The sequence below is a fragment of the Hemitrygon akajei genome, chromosome 19 (assembly GCF_048418815.1).
Source record: "Hemitrygon akajei chromosome 19, sHemAka1.3, whole genome shotgun sequence".
Classification (NCBI taxonomy): Eukaryota; Metazoa; Chordata; class Chondrichthyes; order Myliobatiformes; family Dasyatidae; genus Hemitrygon; species Hemitrygon akajei.
Genome location: NC_133142.1, coordinates 15885467 through 15899475, shown reverse-complemented (window position 1 = coordinate 15899475; position 14009 = coordinate 15885467). Strand labels below are relative to the sequence as shown.

At 40.3% G+C, this 14009-nt stretch overlaps 1 protein-coding gene across 2 annotated transcripts in view; it reads left to right on the top strand.

Moving 5' to 3' along the window:
* The first annotated feature begins 1218 nt into the window (after nucleotides 1-1218).
* raf1b (Raf-1 proto-oncogene, serine/threonine kinase b) overlaps nucleotides 1219-14009 on the top strand; it is a 101461-nt gene continuing 88670 nt past the window's right edge. The window contains exon 1 of one of the 2 annotated variants that reach the window (XM_073072132.1): nucleotides 1219-2045. In XM_073072132.1, the coding sequence (XP_072928233.1) occupies nucleotides 2020-2045 (26 nt within the window). In that variant the 5' untranslated portion in view covers nucleotides 1219-2019. Of the gene's footprint in view, nucleotides 2046-2565; nucleotides 2676-14009 lie in introns of those variants that run through there. The other variant, XM_073072131.1, reaches the window with a different exon arrangement.

The window sequence follows — 14009 nt, the reverse complement described above, 5'->3', positions numbered from 1 at the left end:
GTCGAGGCTGTTCCTAAAACATTGAGAGTGTGTCTTCAGGTTCCTGCACCTCCTCCCTGATGATAGCAATGAGAAGAGAACAAGTTCTGCATTCAACACTGGCAATCCAGAAACCAACAAGAATCCCACAAGCCATGGAGGACCATTGTGGAGACTGAAAAGGTATTCTGAGTGACAACAGACAGAATCAGGTGTATAATAGTTAACACTCTATTACTGTGGTGCAACCCAACAGGCAGTGAAGGAAAACTCAAAGAAAGTGGCAAAGCAGGGAAATAGGACATTGAAGAAGGCCAATGCCATGCTTCCCTTCATTGGTCAGGAAATAACATTTGTAACCCAGGCCACGGGAGTACTTCCTGATAATTGATGATTATGTTGGGGGAGCAGCGTCGGCGCTGGTGATGCAAAACGACTAAATAAACTCATCCTTGGCTACAACCCGGACTCTTCTGAGTTAGTGGTAGAGAGGAGGTCACTGAACAAACTGTTATCCATTACTCTCCATGACCGACTGAAAAAGCAGCGGAGCCCCCCTTTCGAACAGGCTCATTCAGCTCCGCTGTCACAGGGATCGTTACAGAAAATCTTTCCTACCAAATGCAATAAGCATAACACAACAGTTCATCTCTGTGCGACAGGACAGCACACATCACAGTATAATAGTCTGTTTCATTATTTTGTACATTACTACTGCATAATGGTAAATTATCATGGTGTATATTATTCTGTACTTTGTTAAGTCTGCACACTGCTAAATGTGTTTTTAAAAGTTGCTGCTATAACGAAAGAATTTTCCACTCGGGATCAATAAAGTATTATTATTATTATTATTTATTAAATAAAACGGAGGTACTGAAAGAAGCATACTCATAAAGTATCAGATTTCTTTCTCACCCGGGAACCAGAATCTGGGTGCCCGAGGAGTTTGACTCACAGCACATATCAAATTCACTTTAAAAGTACTGGAAATATTCTGCAGAACAAAGGAACAGTCGCTGCAGCCTTAACTTGGCTGTTCTCCCCGCAGATGCTGACTGACCTAGTAAATGTTTTCTCTCCCAGCGTTTTCTACTTTTGTTTAGGATTTTTTTTGCAGTACTTCGGTTCAATTAACTAAGTGAGTGTTTATCGGTTCTATTGAACTCACCGGACATTCTTAAAAGCATTCAAAGACTGGTATCAGATGTGATGGTGTGGTCTGGATATTAGAGAATATTCTCTGCAACGCTTCGTTGGTTAACTAACAGACGTGGTTCGTCAAATGACCTTAGTGGAATTTCATTTACTATTTGCGGCGTGTCCGCTAACGTGCTGATCATGGCTGTAATTCCCGAACATCAAGAATCGGTATCTTGTTTCAATCGCCTGGCGTCACGAAGGCGCTAGTCTTTCAACACTGGGAGGACAAACAAAAGCTTTTTATTTTTTAACTTAGCAATACACCCACCCAATAATATTAGGTTTGGTTTTCTTTGATTGTCTTTTTTTCTATGGTTTTTAAAAAAAAAAATAGAGCAGTTTATTCTCCTCAGCGAAGCTTTAAAACGAGAAACAAATCCGTCCCGGGGAGCAACACCAGCATGAAGACTGGCGTCTCAGCTTTAGCTTTATTTTTAAAGTTTAGGACTCAAGTGTGATTTGATATTTCCGTGCGCGCGTGTGTTGTAGCACTGGCAGGTATCTGCAGAAAGAGAGAGGCGAGTCTGCACCGGGCACATTCAAATTCACGCACGTAGCTTCAAAATGAACTTTCTTTTATTTAATCGCCAACATTTTCGTCCCAGCATCCCACGCAGAGTGCAATGTGAACGAGTTGTGATCACAACAGTTGCCAGAGTCTGTGAGCGGCTCGCGTGGGGAATATGATGATGTCACCGGGCGACAACTTTTTCGTTTAGTTATGGCGGAGGTTAAGTTTTAGAAAGTTCCCTGGGCAAGCTCCGGATCTGCAGTACTGCACGGTGAACGGCTGCTGAAAGATCGCCCAGTTCTGGCCTCGACTTCAGAGGGTGACGGATGCGGTGCAATCGCCCAGAGGCTGAGTGAGTGCCATTTGTGGTTTGGGAAAGGGTTAAAGAGTTCCAATTTGTTGTTGTTGTTGTTGCTGTGGGTCTGTCCCTTCCCGGGGTTTAGCGGCGGCACCAGGGCCCGAAGCGTTCAGCTTTCAGCCGGCATTGAGTGTATAGATATTTTTGCCTCCTGCACACTCCAGCCCCCCGAATTCCTAGAGAAAGGATTATTGACGTCAAGACATTTCTCCCCCGGCGGAATTCAAAGCGACCATTGCATTGGAGCTCGTGTAAAAATAGTGCGAGTATCTGAGAGGCTCTGGTGTTGGAGGGGCTCGCGAGCATTGCTCCTTTATGCAGCTCTCTCTCTTTCAAACTTGCAAAATAACCTATGCTCGAACTTTCCACTTCGAAATAAATTATTTTCTTTACACGAATTCTCCGGAGGTGGAAAGAGACTGGAATGAGTTTTATTTTGTAAGGGTGGGGGGGGGGGGGGAGTGAATGTCTAGTTCCAGTGGAACAGATCGCTGTTTATAGCAGGAATACCGCCAGCGAACCAAGTTTACCCGTGCTTCGTTCGGCTAAAAATAACATCGACAAGTGACTCCGGTCGATGGTTGACGCTGTGTGGGGAGCCGGTAGCTCTGGCTACGATGCGAGGTTTGTCGTTTCGGTGGCTATAGAAGATTACTAAATCACACGTTGTGACTCCCAAACATTCAATTATGCCCGGGGAATCGTGAATTTTTCTCTCAAGTATTTAGGCAGGCGATGGCATAAGGTTTCTAAAAGTGGAGACAGCCATTAAAGTTCCAGATGTACAGTTCTGTTTCAGGATTGATAATTTAGGATTTTATCGGGTGTAAAGTTTGAAATGTGAATGGGAAGTATGTACGATGACATCTGTGGCAGTCAAAACGCCAAGTTTAACTGAAAATACAGCCAGATGTCACAGGACCCTTGGACCAAACCCAAGTGTTAGTATCACATTGCTTCCCCCCCCCCCATTTTGGGAGAATCATGACACTAATGACTATTTGGCGCTGAATCCATCTTGGTACCTTTTTAAAGGATGCATTAAAATGGTGTGTTAATAACTGGCTATTATTATAATAATCATTATAATTCGTTGTGGCAGAACAGCTGCTTGCAATCCCACATTTGTATAAATACTTTTTTTTTAGTACTTTGTAAAACTACTGCTGATGTAAAAAGTAGCATAAACTCTACTAGTTATCAGTGGTAAAGAGGGAGGACTAAGTGGATAAATCTGGCGGGCCTTGGACAGAGGAAAAATATACAAGTTTTTGAATAGCAGATGGGCTAAATATAGATCTCAGAGCACTGACCTTACCGCGCCCTTGGAGTTATTCAGGAGAACCATGCTGATAAGTCTTTTTCATGACTCGCCTGGGGGGTATCAGTGTAAAGTATGGTGTCATGTGACCAGCACATCTGACCATTCCAGATTTTGCCTGTAATGATTCCCCAGAGGGAATTTTTCTAAATGGGGTGGGAATATTGTGTGTGCACGAGACCGCCACTCTCCTTCCAAACATGCTGTGCATGGAATTTGTACAAAAGGAGCAATTTATAAGTGGGACATTGTACTTGCGCTCTGTATAAAGGCCAAGCAATATTGGAGCCTCACAAAGAACAGTTCATCCCAGCAAACAAGCTTGTAATGCATATTTTATGCAACAGCCTAAAACACCCCACCAAATCCAGAGCTATGTATTTTTAAATATGTATGCAAATGAAACTGTACAAACTAGTATTTCTTTATATAACCTTTTGACTAGGAGTTACATAAATCTGCATTAACTGACTGTTAAATGAATAATGACAATAGCATTCACTGTGTCTGTGTAGCCTCGCCTGCAATTAAATAAAATCACATTGATTTAGACTCTTATCTGGGTACTAAAGCATAAGCAAACACTGCTGGATCTTTAATACGGGTTTCTTGGATTCGAGACAACCAGTGAATTTCCTCACAATTCAAAAGCTTGATCTAATGTTCAAAATTAATTTTTAGTTTAGTGGGCTATATTGTTTGTCTCTGATTTTTATAAAAAGTCATTTGTAATCATGTGTAATAGAGAGTGGTAGTGAAAAAGATCTTCGGGATTCACTCGAGAGCTGTTGTGCCCAAGTTATTGATTGCATTCAAAACTGAGATCAATGTGATTCTGTATATTTGAGCGATATGATGATAGGGCATAACATTTGTGTTTGAAGTAGATTGGCCGTGATTTTGGTGATTGGCAGACTGTGCTTGAGGGGCTCAGTGGCCACTCCTGATATTTGATAATGGTCATCATGGGTTAAAATCATCATTATGTGCCATGTTGTATGACATCATCATTATGTGCTGTGCCCAATGACGTGGGCGATCGTGGTCTTTGTCAGTGATGGTTCTGGGCAAATTTTTCTACAGAAGTGGTTTACCCTTGCCCTCTCCTGGGCAGGGTCTTTAGAAGACGGGTGACTCCAGCCATTATCAATCCTCCGCAGAGATTTTCCGCCTGGTGTCAGCGGTCGCACCGGCTGCTCATACGATCATCCACCACCTGCTACCATGGCTTCACATGACCCTGGTATGGGGGCTGAGCAGGTGATACACCTTGCCCAAGGGTGACCTGCAGATCAGCAGAGGGAAGGATCACTTCTCTCAAAGAGGGCAGACATTGACAAAATGAACCACTACCTCCACTATGCCTTATTCCATCTGAGGGAAATAAGGCCTGATGCCCAAGACCCCAGACCCAGCACCAAGCTAATGGTCCACTCCCCCCCCCCCCCTGTCCTGGATGTACAGTAGTGGAGAAATGGACAACCTACCGTTAGCTCTTCAAAGCTCCCGATAGGTATTGCCAGTGCTTCATTGCACTTTCTTCTCTTGGCCATATAGACAAAGCAGTGGCACTGTTCTCTCCCTTTCCAGCCTTGAAGCCCTCATGAAACTCGTCCAGGTCCTCTCATTTACACAGAAAAGAGTATTACAAAGTTTCCAATTCTTACAGGACAAACATGGCCTAGAACATAATGACTTTTTTAGGTACCTTCAAATACGACATTTTGTTAACCAGAGTTGTAGATATACAGATTTATCAACAGTAGAATTAGAATTTTTCAAGATTCTGAATTCGGCTTACAGTTCAATGCCAAGTAAATCAATTTCTCGATTATACAATGTACTCTTAAATGCTAAAAACGAAAACACATGGTGTATTAAAGTGGGAGAAAGAAGCGAGGTTGGTACTTTCAGAGGAGGTTTGGGGGAAAATATGCAGCTTTCAGTGGTCTTCGACTAACTCTGATTTGGAGAGAACATTGTTGGAAAAATATTATAAGATACTTCAAGACCCCATATCAGGAAAAATATAAAGACACAAACGTGACGTGTTGGAGAAGGTGTGGCTCCAAGGAGGCAAATCATTTCTATATTTTATGGGATTGCCCTAAATTAAGTTTATATTGGAAAGGTATTCATAGAACTTTAGGTCAGGTATTTAAGACCCAGACACCTCTGAACTTTGAGACGCTCTATTTGGGACAAGTACTGTTTTTGGATCAGAAGAAAGACATAAAGTTGTTACAGGTCCTCTTAGTGGCAAGTAAGAAATCATTCACCAGAAAGTGGCTAAATCCAATATCACCTACATTAGAAGATTGGCATGAAATTATTTTGGAAATATTTAAAATGGAAAAGATGACCTACTCTTTGAGAACTCAAAAAGAAAAAATTAATCAAATTTGGAATAAATGGATTGAATTTATAACCCCAAAGTGAGCAGACTTTGGAGGACTCTCCGAATGATTTATACTGCTTTTCTCATCAACACAGTAATATTGCTAATGTAAGCACCCTTGGTCCGATTGTTTACTTTTTTTTTGAAAACAGGGAATTAACACAAGTAAAGGAAAAGATTTGGGAAAGGGGAAAAATATGAAAAAAATTAAGTAAGTAAGTACATAGGGATTGGATAATTATGTTTGGGGGTAGGAGCAAACATGAACGAGTTAGGACATAAAATCCTACAATGGTAGATACATAGGGTTACATATAATATTTTGGACCAGAAGTAATGGTTCAGAAGAGATGCATGGAAATTATTATTAATCCACTATTATTACTATTTTTCTTAATTATTGTCATTGCTTAGTCTAATAGGGTAGAATTACAACTGCACATAATTATCTATTTAAGTGCCTTATTACTTTTTATATTATCTCAATGTGTACTTATGAATGTATAAAAAATTATAGATTAGAATTAAATAAAAAAAATTTTTAAAAAAAGAAACTCATCCAGGTCCAATGGGTGAAACATTCTGCCTAGTGAATTCTCAGCTCTGGAAATAGGCACTCTATCCCAACATCTTCCTTGGCAAGTGATTTCCGGAAAGGCAGACGTTTAAAGTGCTGCGTAGTTTTCAGGCTGTGTAAAAATTTCCAGCTCAGAGCAATGGTTGGTCTATGGTCTATTTTATATATATATATATATATATATATATATAAAAATAGAGAGAGCTTTGCTTATCAGCCAAAAGAGAAATAACAGACCTAGACTGGCGGAAAAAAATTGGTTCTCAATCCAAGATGCTGCCCAAGAAGCTGCTTTTTGGACAGTCCTTTGGCATTTGTAATGACTTGCTTTCACTTTAGTTCTGAGGAGGCTCCATAGATGGTGTAGGAGGTACCTGACAGGCAGATGGGTAGGTCATTTATGAGGTGGTATCCTCCAGTAGCTGCCTAGGAAGGAACTTTTTTGTCTTCTTGATACATGAACTCAAAGCTCTTAATGTCATTTCCAAATGTTCCTCCTCAACTTTGATCGTAGGCTAGAGATACCCAGAGCACTGCATTACTTCAAGGAGGCTTGAGCATGTTCTTCAGAACTTCTCTCTGTTTGATAACCTTTTCATGATGGGATAGAATGTCTCAGGAGTTTGAGCCAGCTGAGTATACCCAGGGCTTGAATGCTGAAGATGTTGAGCTGGGAGAAGATGCTAACATTCATTTGTATCTTTTTCCAGTTGCAGGATCAATAGGATTTGCATCTTCAGGTGGTAATTTTCCACTGCCTTTAGGTGCCCAATGTTGGTAGTTCAGGTCTCGGCAACGTATGGAAGGGCAAAATGGAGAGAGAAGGGTAGGCTTGAGACACGTGAGACTCCAGTGTTGGAATCTGAAGCAAAAAAAATGAAGGACAGGAACACTGATACTCAGTAAGCCTCGCGTTTTGTCCTAGGTTTGCAGTCTTGATTTTCAAGTACCCTTTCCTTCAATCAACCAAGAACGTGCTGACAACTGAAATCTTTATGGTCAGAGGGCAACGGGGCAGGTTGGTTGTGTATTGTGGAAACTGTGACTGCTGTCATTTTGTGTGCTTCAGCGCATGAGTCAGTCATCGCCTGGAGGCTGGTCTCTCAAACGCACACAAATACAGACGTAGTTTGCATATTGCTGGCTGACTACTGAGGTGGGGGTGAATTTTGTTCTGGAGTGTAGTTACTGTAAGCTATATGCTTTCTCGTGAACTCCGGAAGACTAGGTCCATTCAGTCCGTAGCATGTGTACCTGTAAAGAGAAACAGGTTAATATTTCATGGTAAAGGCCCTCATTACAACAGTTCTGATGAAATGACACACACAAAATGCTGGAGGAACTCAGCAGGTCAGGCAAAATCTATGGAAATAAACAGTCAGTATTTTGGGCCGAGACTCTTCTTCAGGACTGAAAAACGGTAATACTGATTCTCTTTCCACAGTCATTGCCTGACCCGTTGAATGTTTCCAACATTTTTTTTTCTGTTTTTATTTCAGCATCTGGTTTTTATAAAGAATTTTTAATGATTGTACAATTTTAAAATTCTGTTTAGTATTTCAAGATTGTTTATCGTCATTTGTCAATACACCAGTGTTTAGAAGAATGAAATGATTCTTAATCCAGATCTGATGCAGCATAAGAAAAAACAGAAAAAGCATTAAAGAGCACAATTAAAAAACAGATAAATATTAATACATAATGTTAGTTTATATGCATAGACTGATAGTATTTGCATACAGCCACAGGAGTATCTGTACACAAGGTGATTCTGACAGGAAGTTGACAAGTGGTGGTGGGGTGGATTAATGGCTTGAGGTGGTGATCATTCTATCAGTTTAGGGGAAGTAACTATTTTTGAGTCTGGTGGTCCTGACGGCGATGAATGCCACTATTACTGGATCTTTCCCTAATCTTGCATCCCCTGAAATATCTGTGTGTTCTTTCAGTTCAGACCTCTTGAGCAACCATGATTTAATCACTGCACAAATGGCCGTCAATCTTTCATCTGACAACACAATTTTGACCATGAAGGTCTTCTGTTTAAATATGTTCTTTAAGACTCCTTTGAAATCTATTTCCCCTCACCAATTTTGTGGCCATCTTTCCTAATAACACCTTATGTGGCGAGGTGTTAAATCCCATAAAGCAACTTGGCAGTGTTTTATTCTGCTGGTTGACAACGACAAATCCGGAATGATTGGGACCTCTGTAGTGCTGGATTAGTGATTTTACCGAGTCACACGTGGTTAGGTTGGGATTAAATAACTGTCTTCCTTTGCTTTCCATGTGCACATCTTTTTTTTATTTGCTATTAGCAAAGAACTAAATCAACTTTTTGTTTTGTTTCTTGATATGTATCATAAACTGTGGACGAGCCAATGCTATGCAAGTTGCACATACTTTTCATAGACACACCACTGTCAAGTTTTTTCAGAACTTCCACCATCTATAGATAACATGTTTGTGCTTTGTGCCATGAGAAACGTTTCCTTTATTCAAAGAAGATATTACTAAAGCTAGATAAGCACAGGTTATAAAAACAAATGCAGAATAGCACAGAGGAAGGACTTGCTTCTTTTAAAGAGCGTACCAACAGCTGATTCTACTAATGGCACCACCAAAACAGTGGATACAAGTTGGTGTGGTGATGCAGCCTATGTGAAATTAGCCGGGCGAATATTATGTCCGAGCCAGCGGTGAACTGGATTACTGATTGTCATATTCGAGGTGGTTGACCTGTACTAAAAATACCATGTAACTAATGCTTTTGTGGTTGACTAGTATTGTGGTAGAGAGCACGTGCAGGGAATAAGCACTCTCTGAACAAGGAAGCATCATCGTCATTCTGTGCTGTGTCATGTGACATGTGATCATGATCTTTCCGTGACCATGAATGTTCTTGGCAAAATTTTCCACAGAAGTGGTTTGCCGTTGCCGCCTTCTAGGCAGTGTCTTTACAAGACAGGTGGACCCCAGCCATTATCAATACCCTTCAGAGATTGTCTGCCTGGTGTCAGCAGTCGCATAACCAGGACTTAATGATATGCACCAGCTGCCCGTACGACTGTCCACCACCTGCTCGCTGATCGGGGGGTGGGGGGGGGAGGGCTAAGCAGGTGCTAAACCTTGCCCAATATTGACCTGTAGGCTAGCAAGGAAAGGAGTGCCTTACACCTCTTTTGGTAGAGACGTATCGCCCACCCCCCGCCACCGCGCACGCACAAGGCGGATGTAATCTCCAGCAGTGGAATTTTGCAGGAAGGATCTTTAGTACAGTTTATGTACTAAACTGTACTAAAGATCAATGTCCTCCAGAATATTGAACATTTGATTGTCTACACATAGCTAGTACAAGTCTGCAGTAAACAATTTAGTGAATAATGTACCATAATGTCAAGACTTTTACATCTAATGATATGTTGCCATGTAACAAGATATGATAAGGGAGTTGACCATCATTAGTCTTTACAGGAAGTACATTGGAAAATGTAGCATGTGATTCCTACCAAATTTCAATGAAGGGTTTCGGCCTGAAACGTCAACTGTTTATTAGTTTCCATAGTTGCTGCCTGACCTGTTGAGTTCCCCTTGCATTTTGTATGTGTTGCTTTTGATTTCCAGCATCTGCAGGCTTTCTCGCTTTGGTAATAGAACTGGTCTTGTGAATATTGCTTTCTTCATATGATGTGTTATAGTTTTAGTGCTGCATTGTATATGATGTCACCCGTTGTCAGTTCAAAGGATTTTGTGTATTTTATAGTACTCTCAACCACCACTGTGATAAAAGTTTTGTTTTCAGACCAAGTTCCTCTTTTCACTTCTACTTTTTTTGGTGTCTAATTATCATACTTGATAAGGGTATTTTGAAGTAATTGTAAAATTTTAGGAATAAACTTGCATTTTCATATATTCATTACCCTTCATAAGCCTAAGAACTACACTGCTTTGTAACCCAACCTTTTTCTCACCTAACTGAGTACTACAAGGGATTTTGATCAATCAACTGAGAATTTTTATTCGTGAACCACAAGCTCCTTTTTCACAGTAGAGCCCAAAAAAGCAGGGAAAATTGTAAAGCATGAAAAACTAAAAATTCAATAACTGAAATGTCGGAAGTTCCAAAGTATTCATTCCCCCTTTGCTCAGTACTTAGTTGAACCACCTCTCACAACTATTCCAGCCAGTAGTCTTTTTGGATAAATCTGTACTAGCTTTGCACAATGTGATGGAACAAGGTCTCTCTGTTCCTCCATGCAAAATTGCCCATGCTGTTAAGGTTAGTTGGAGAGTGGTGACGGACAGCAATCTTGAGGTCTAGCCAAAGATGTTCAGTTGGGTTAAGGTCAGGACTCTAGGCCACTTAAGGACATTAGGCTTCTTCATTTGAAGCCACTCCATGGTTGCTCTGGCAGTGTGCTTTGTGCTGTTGTCCTGCTGAAAGATGGACTTCCTCCCCAGTTTCAGCTTTCTGGTAGAGGCTAATGGGTTTTTATCTAAGATCTCTCTGTATTTAGCAGCATTCATCTTCCCATCGATCCTGACCAGGTTTCCAGTCCCTGCTACTGAAAAGTGTCCCATAGCATGATGCTATCTCCACCATATTTTACAGTAGGGATGGTGTTACTTGGTTGACTGGCAGTATTAGATTTACGCCACAGGTACCACTTCATGTTGAGGCCAAAAAATTCCACTTTAGTCTCAGCCGACCGCAAGACCTTCTTCTGCATCTTTACAGTATCTTCTAAGTGATGCTTTGGAACTTCTTTACAGACAAGGATATACTTTTTTTAAGCTAGGTCTTCTTCCTTACCATTCTTCCATAAATACCCTTTTTGTGCAAAGTCTTGTGGAGCCATGAACTTCATCTCCAGCTGTAGCCACCGACTTCTGCAGCTCATTCAGAGTGACTGTTGGCGTCATAGTAGCATCTATTACAAGTGCCAATCTTCTCCAGTGAGTAAGTTTATAAGGGTTGTCTGACCTAGGCAGCATGGCTGTGGTTTCATATTTTTCCTACTTTTTCATGATGCACTATACTGAGCTGTGGGGTATATTCAATGTCTTTGAAATGGTCTTGTATCCTTTCCCAGATTTCTGCTTCTCTATTATCATTTTTCTGACCTGTCTTGAATGCTCTTTTGTCTTCATTTTGGTTTGGTCTGTTGAGAATCTACCGTACTGCTGGATCTTACAGAGTGGAGAGTATTTATTCGTATGAATTTGTTGAAAATAGGTGATCTTCCAATTTTCTACATCAACAAATTGGGTGAGTTGGTAAGGTACAGTAATAGGTATATTGCACCCGAGGAAAGTTAGGCTACTAATTACAAAAAGGGATGAATACTTTTTTCAGCTTCACAATTTTGGTTTTGATTTTTAGTAAATTGTCGACAGGTTTTGGAATTTTTCTTTTGATTTGACATAATGCACGATGTTTTGCGGATTAGCTCAAAAATCCTACTTCAATATATTCTAGAAAATGAGACAGTTAAATGTGAAAATAGTTGTGGGGGCTGAATACTTTTTCAAGGCACTGTGCAGTGGCTGACCAGCCACAAATTTTAGAATAAAAAATGTTTCTTCTCATATTTAAATTTACTTTTCTTCACTGTTCCCTATCTTTAACTTGCATTAATCCTCAAAACTCAAATTTCTCCAGTTTTGGCTTTTTCTCCATCTCCTCTTTCCTTCACCTGTGGTGGCCAGATCTTCAGCTGCTTAGACCATAAGTTCAGAAGTTCCTTCCCGCAGCAATTTCATTTCTCCATGCCCCCTATCTTCTGCCCAGACTCTTCAAACTGCCTTTGTCCAAGCTTTTCTGTCTCCATTTTTGTTTGGTTGTCAATATCTGCCTGGGTACAGTCCTGTGACGTAGTTTAGAATGTTTTATTGTATTAATGTTGCTTAACAAAGCTTTTTGTTGAACTTGTGCACATCGTAACTACTCTTGTTTCAACATTTTTTTAAAAAAGCAACAAGGTCATTTGTTTATGTTAATGTTTTATAAATGTGTTCATGTACATAGAGGGAATGTTGGGGACTGGAAAGGGATATATTTGTAACCAATGGAAGCTTGCATTGCAAGATCGAACTTTTACATGTTCCCCCTATTGCCATTGTATTTAGGGTGTGGGTGTGTGTGTGTGTCCGTCCCCGTATAAAAATGAGTGAGACAAGCTGCTGCAGTCAGCAAATTTTGCTGGCCAGGCTGCACTAAAACATTGCAAATGGCCCCTTGTTGAAGTTGTGAAGATTGTGCAGTTTTCAGCAGTTGACGGCAGAGGAAGTTCCCATGGCGATGTGTGATTTAGGAAGCTTGAATATTGCCTCCTCTTTTAAAGTTTACACATGTGAAGTACACTTCAGTTGCAATTTATTAAAATTTCAGTTTCTTAGCTTTTTCTTGTACTATTCTATTTATTTACAGGCTGAATCTTGCCTTCAGATAATTTGCACTTTGAGATTGAAATTAAGAGCATATCACTTCAGCACTGAAATGCAGATGTTTATTCTAATGAAAAAGTATTGTGTGTTGCACAGATCATGGGTTTATAGTTTTTAATTATATTGATGGAAGTTTTATGGAGGAATAGTACCCCATGGCAGTGGGGGTATGACCAGAAATCACGAGGATGACATAATTTCTGGAAAATGAGCATTTTCGTCACCATTTTCATTGTCTGGAATGTACTCCCCAAATGAATAATGGAAGTAAATTCTGCAGGTGCTCTCAAAATTAATTGAAGAGGACTGTCTTTTAGGTCAGGTGGAGAGGGGGTTGGGGTTTATGGGGCAGAAGGAATGAATGGATGTGTGACCATATTGACCTCTCTTTAAAAGATCTGCTAGAGCTTTGAGCCAGAAGTAGTCAGTAGTACAATAGGGCACTTTTTTTGTGTGACAAATGGCCACATTTACAGTGCAAACCACTTCTGAGGGCCATTCGTATGAAATATGTTTTATTTTATCTACACTTCTTCAATATGAATTAATTTTCAGTATTTGTGGTTATTTTCCTAAAGTTAAGTGTATGTTGAGGTTTGGAGAGAAAATGTTTTAAGAATGAGTATCTTGGCTCCCAAGATCCTCTAGCCTTGTATGCAACATTAATTTGTTTAGTTTTGTTAAGTCAGATGACTGTCCGCATTCTTTATCACTGTGACAAACTTCCAAACCAGACTTTAGATAAATAACCTGAACATGCTGGATTTCTGTGTGTTTGATGTGCTGCACAGATAATCTCCACAAATACCTTTATCTTATCAACGTACAGGTATGTTCTCTAAACTTAGCCCAGCAAGTTAAGCTAAGATTGTCAGAAGGGTTAGAGAGATCAAAATTAGTAAAGGCACCCTCCTGGATGTGCCCAACTATAATAAATCAGCTTTTCTCAGCAGTAGACGATATGATTATCTTTACTCATCTCAATGGCCATACGAGAGACTTCGAGTTGGGCATGTGTGTAGTTTTTCCATGTGACTATCCTGAATGTATATTTTACAAGTAATTTTTGAGTAGTAGGTTACTTGATCAATAAGTTAACGCTGCTGCAAATATTTCTGCTAGAAGATCAGCATGATATTTTTGGCTAATCAGTCCCTGAGATGCTTGAATACTTCTTTCATCACTTCTGCAGCCCTGATGTTGCCTAACTTGGCA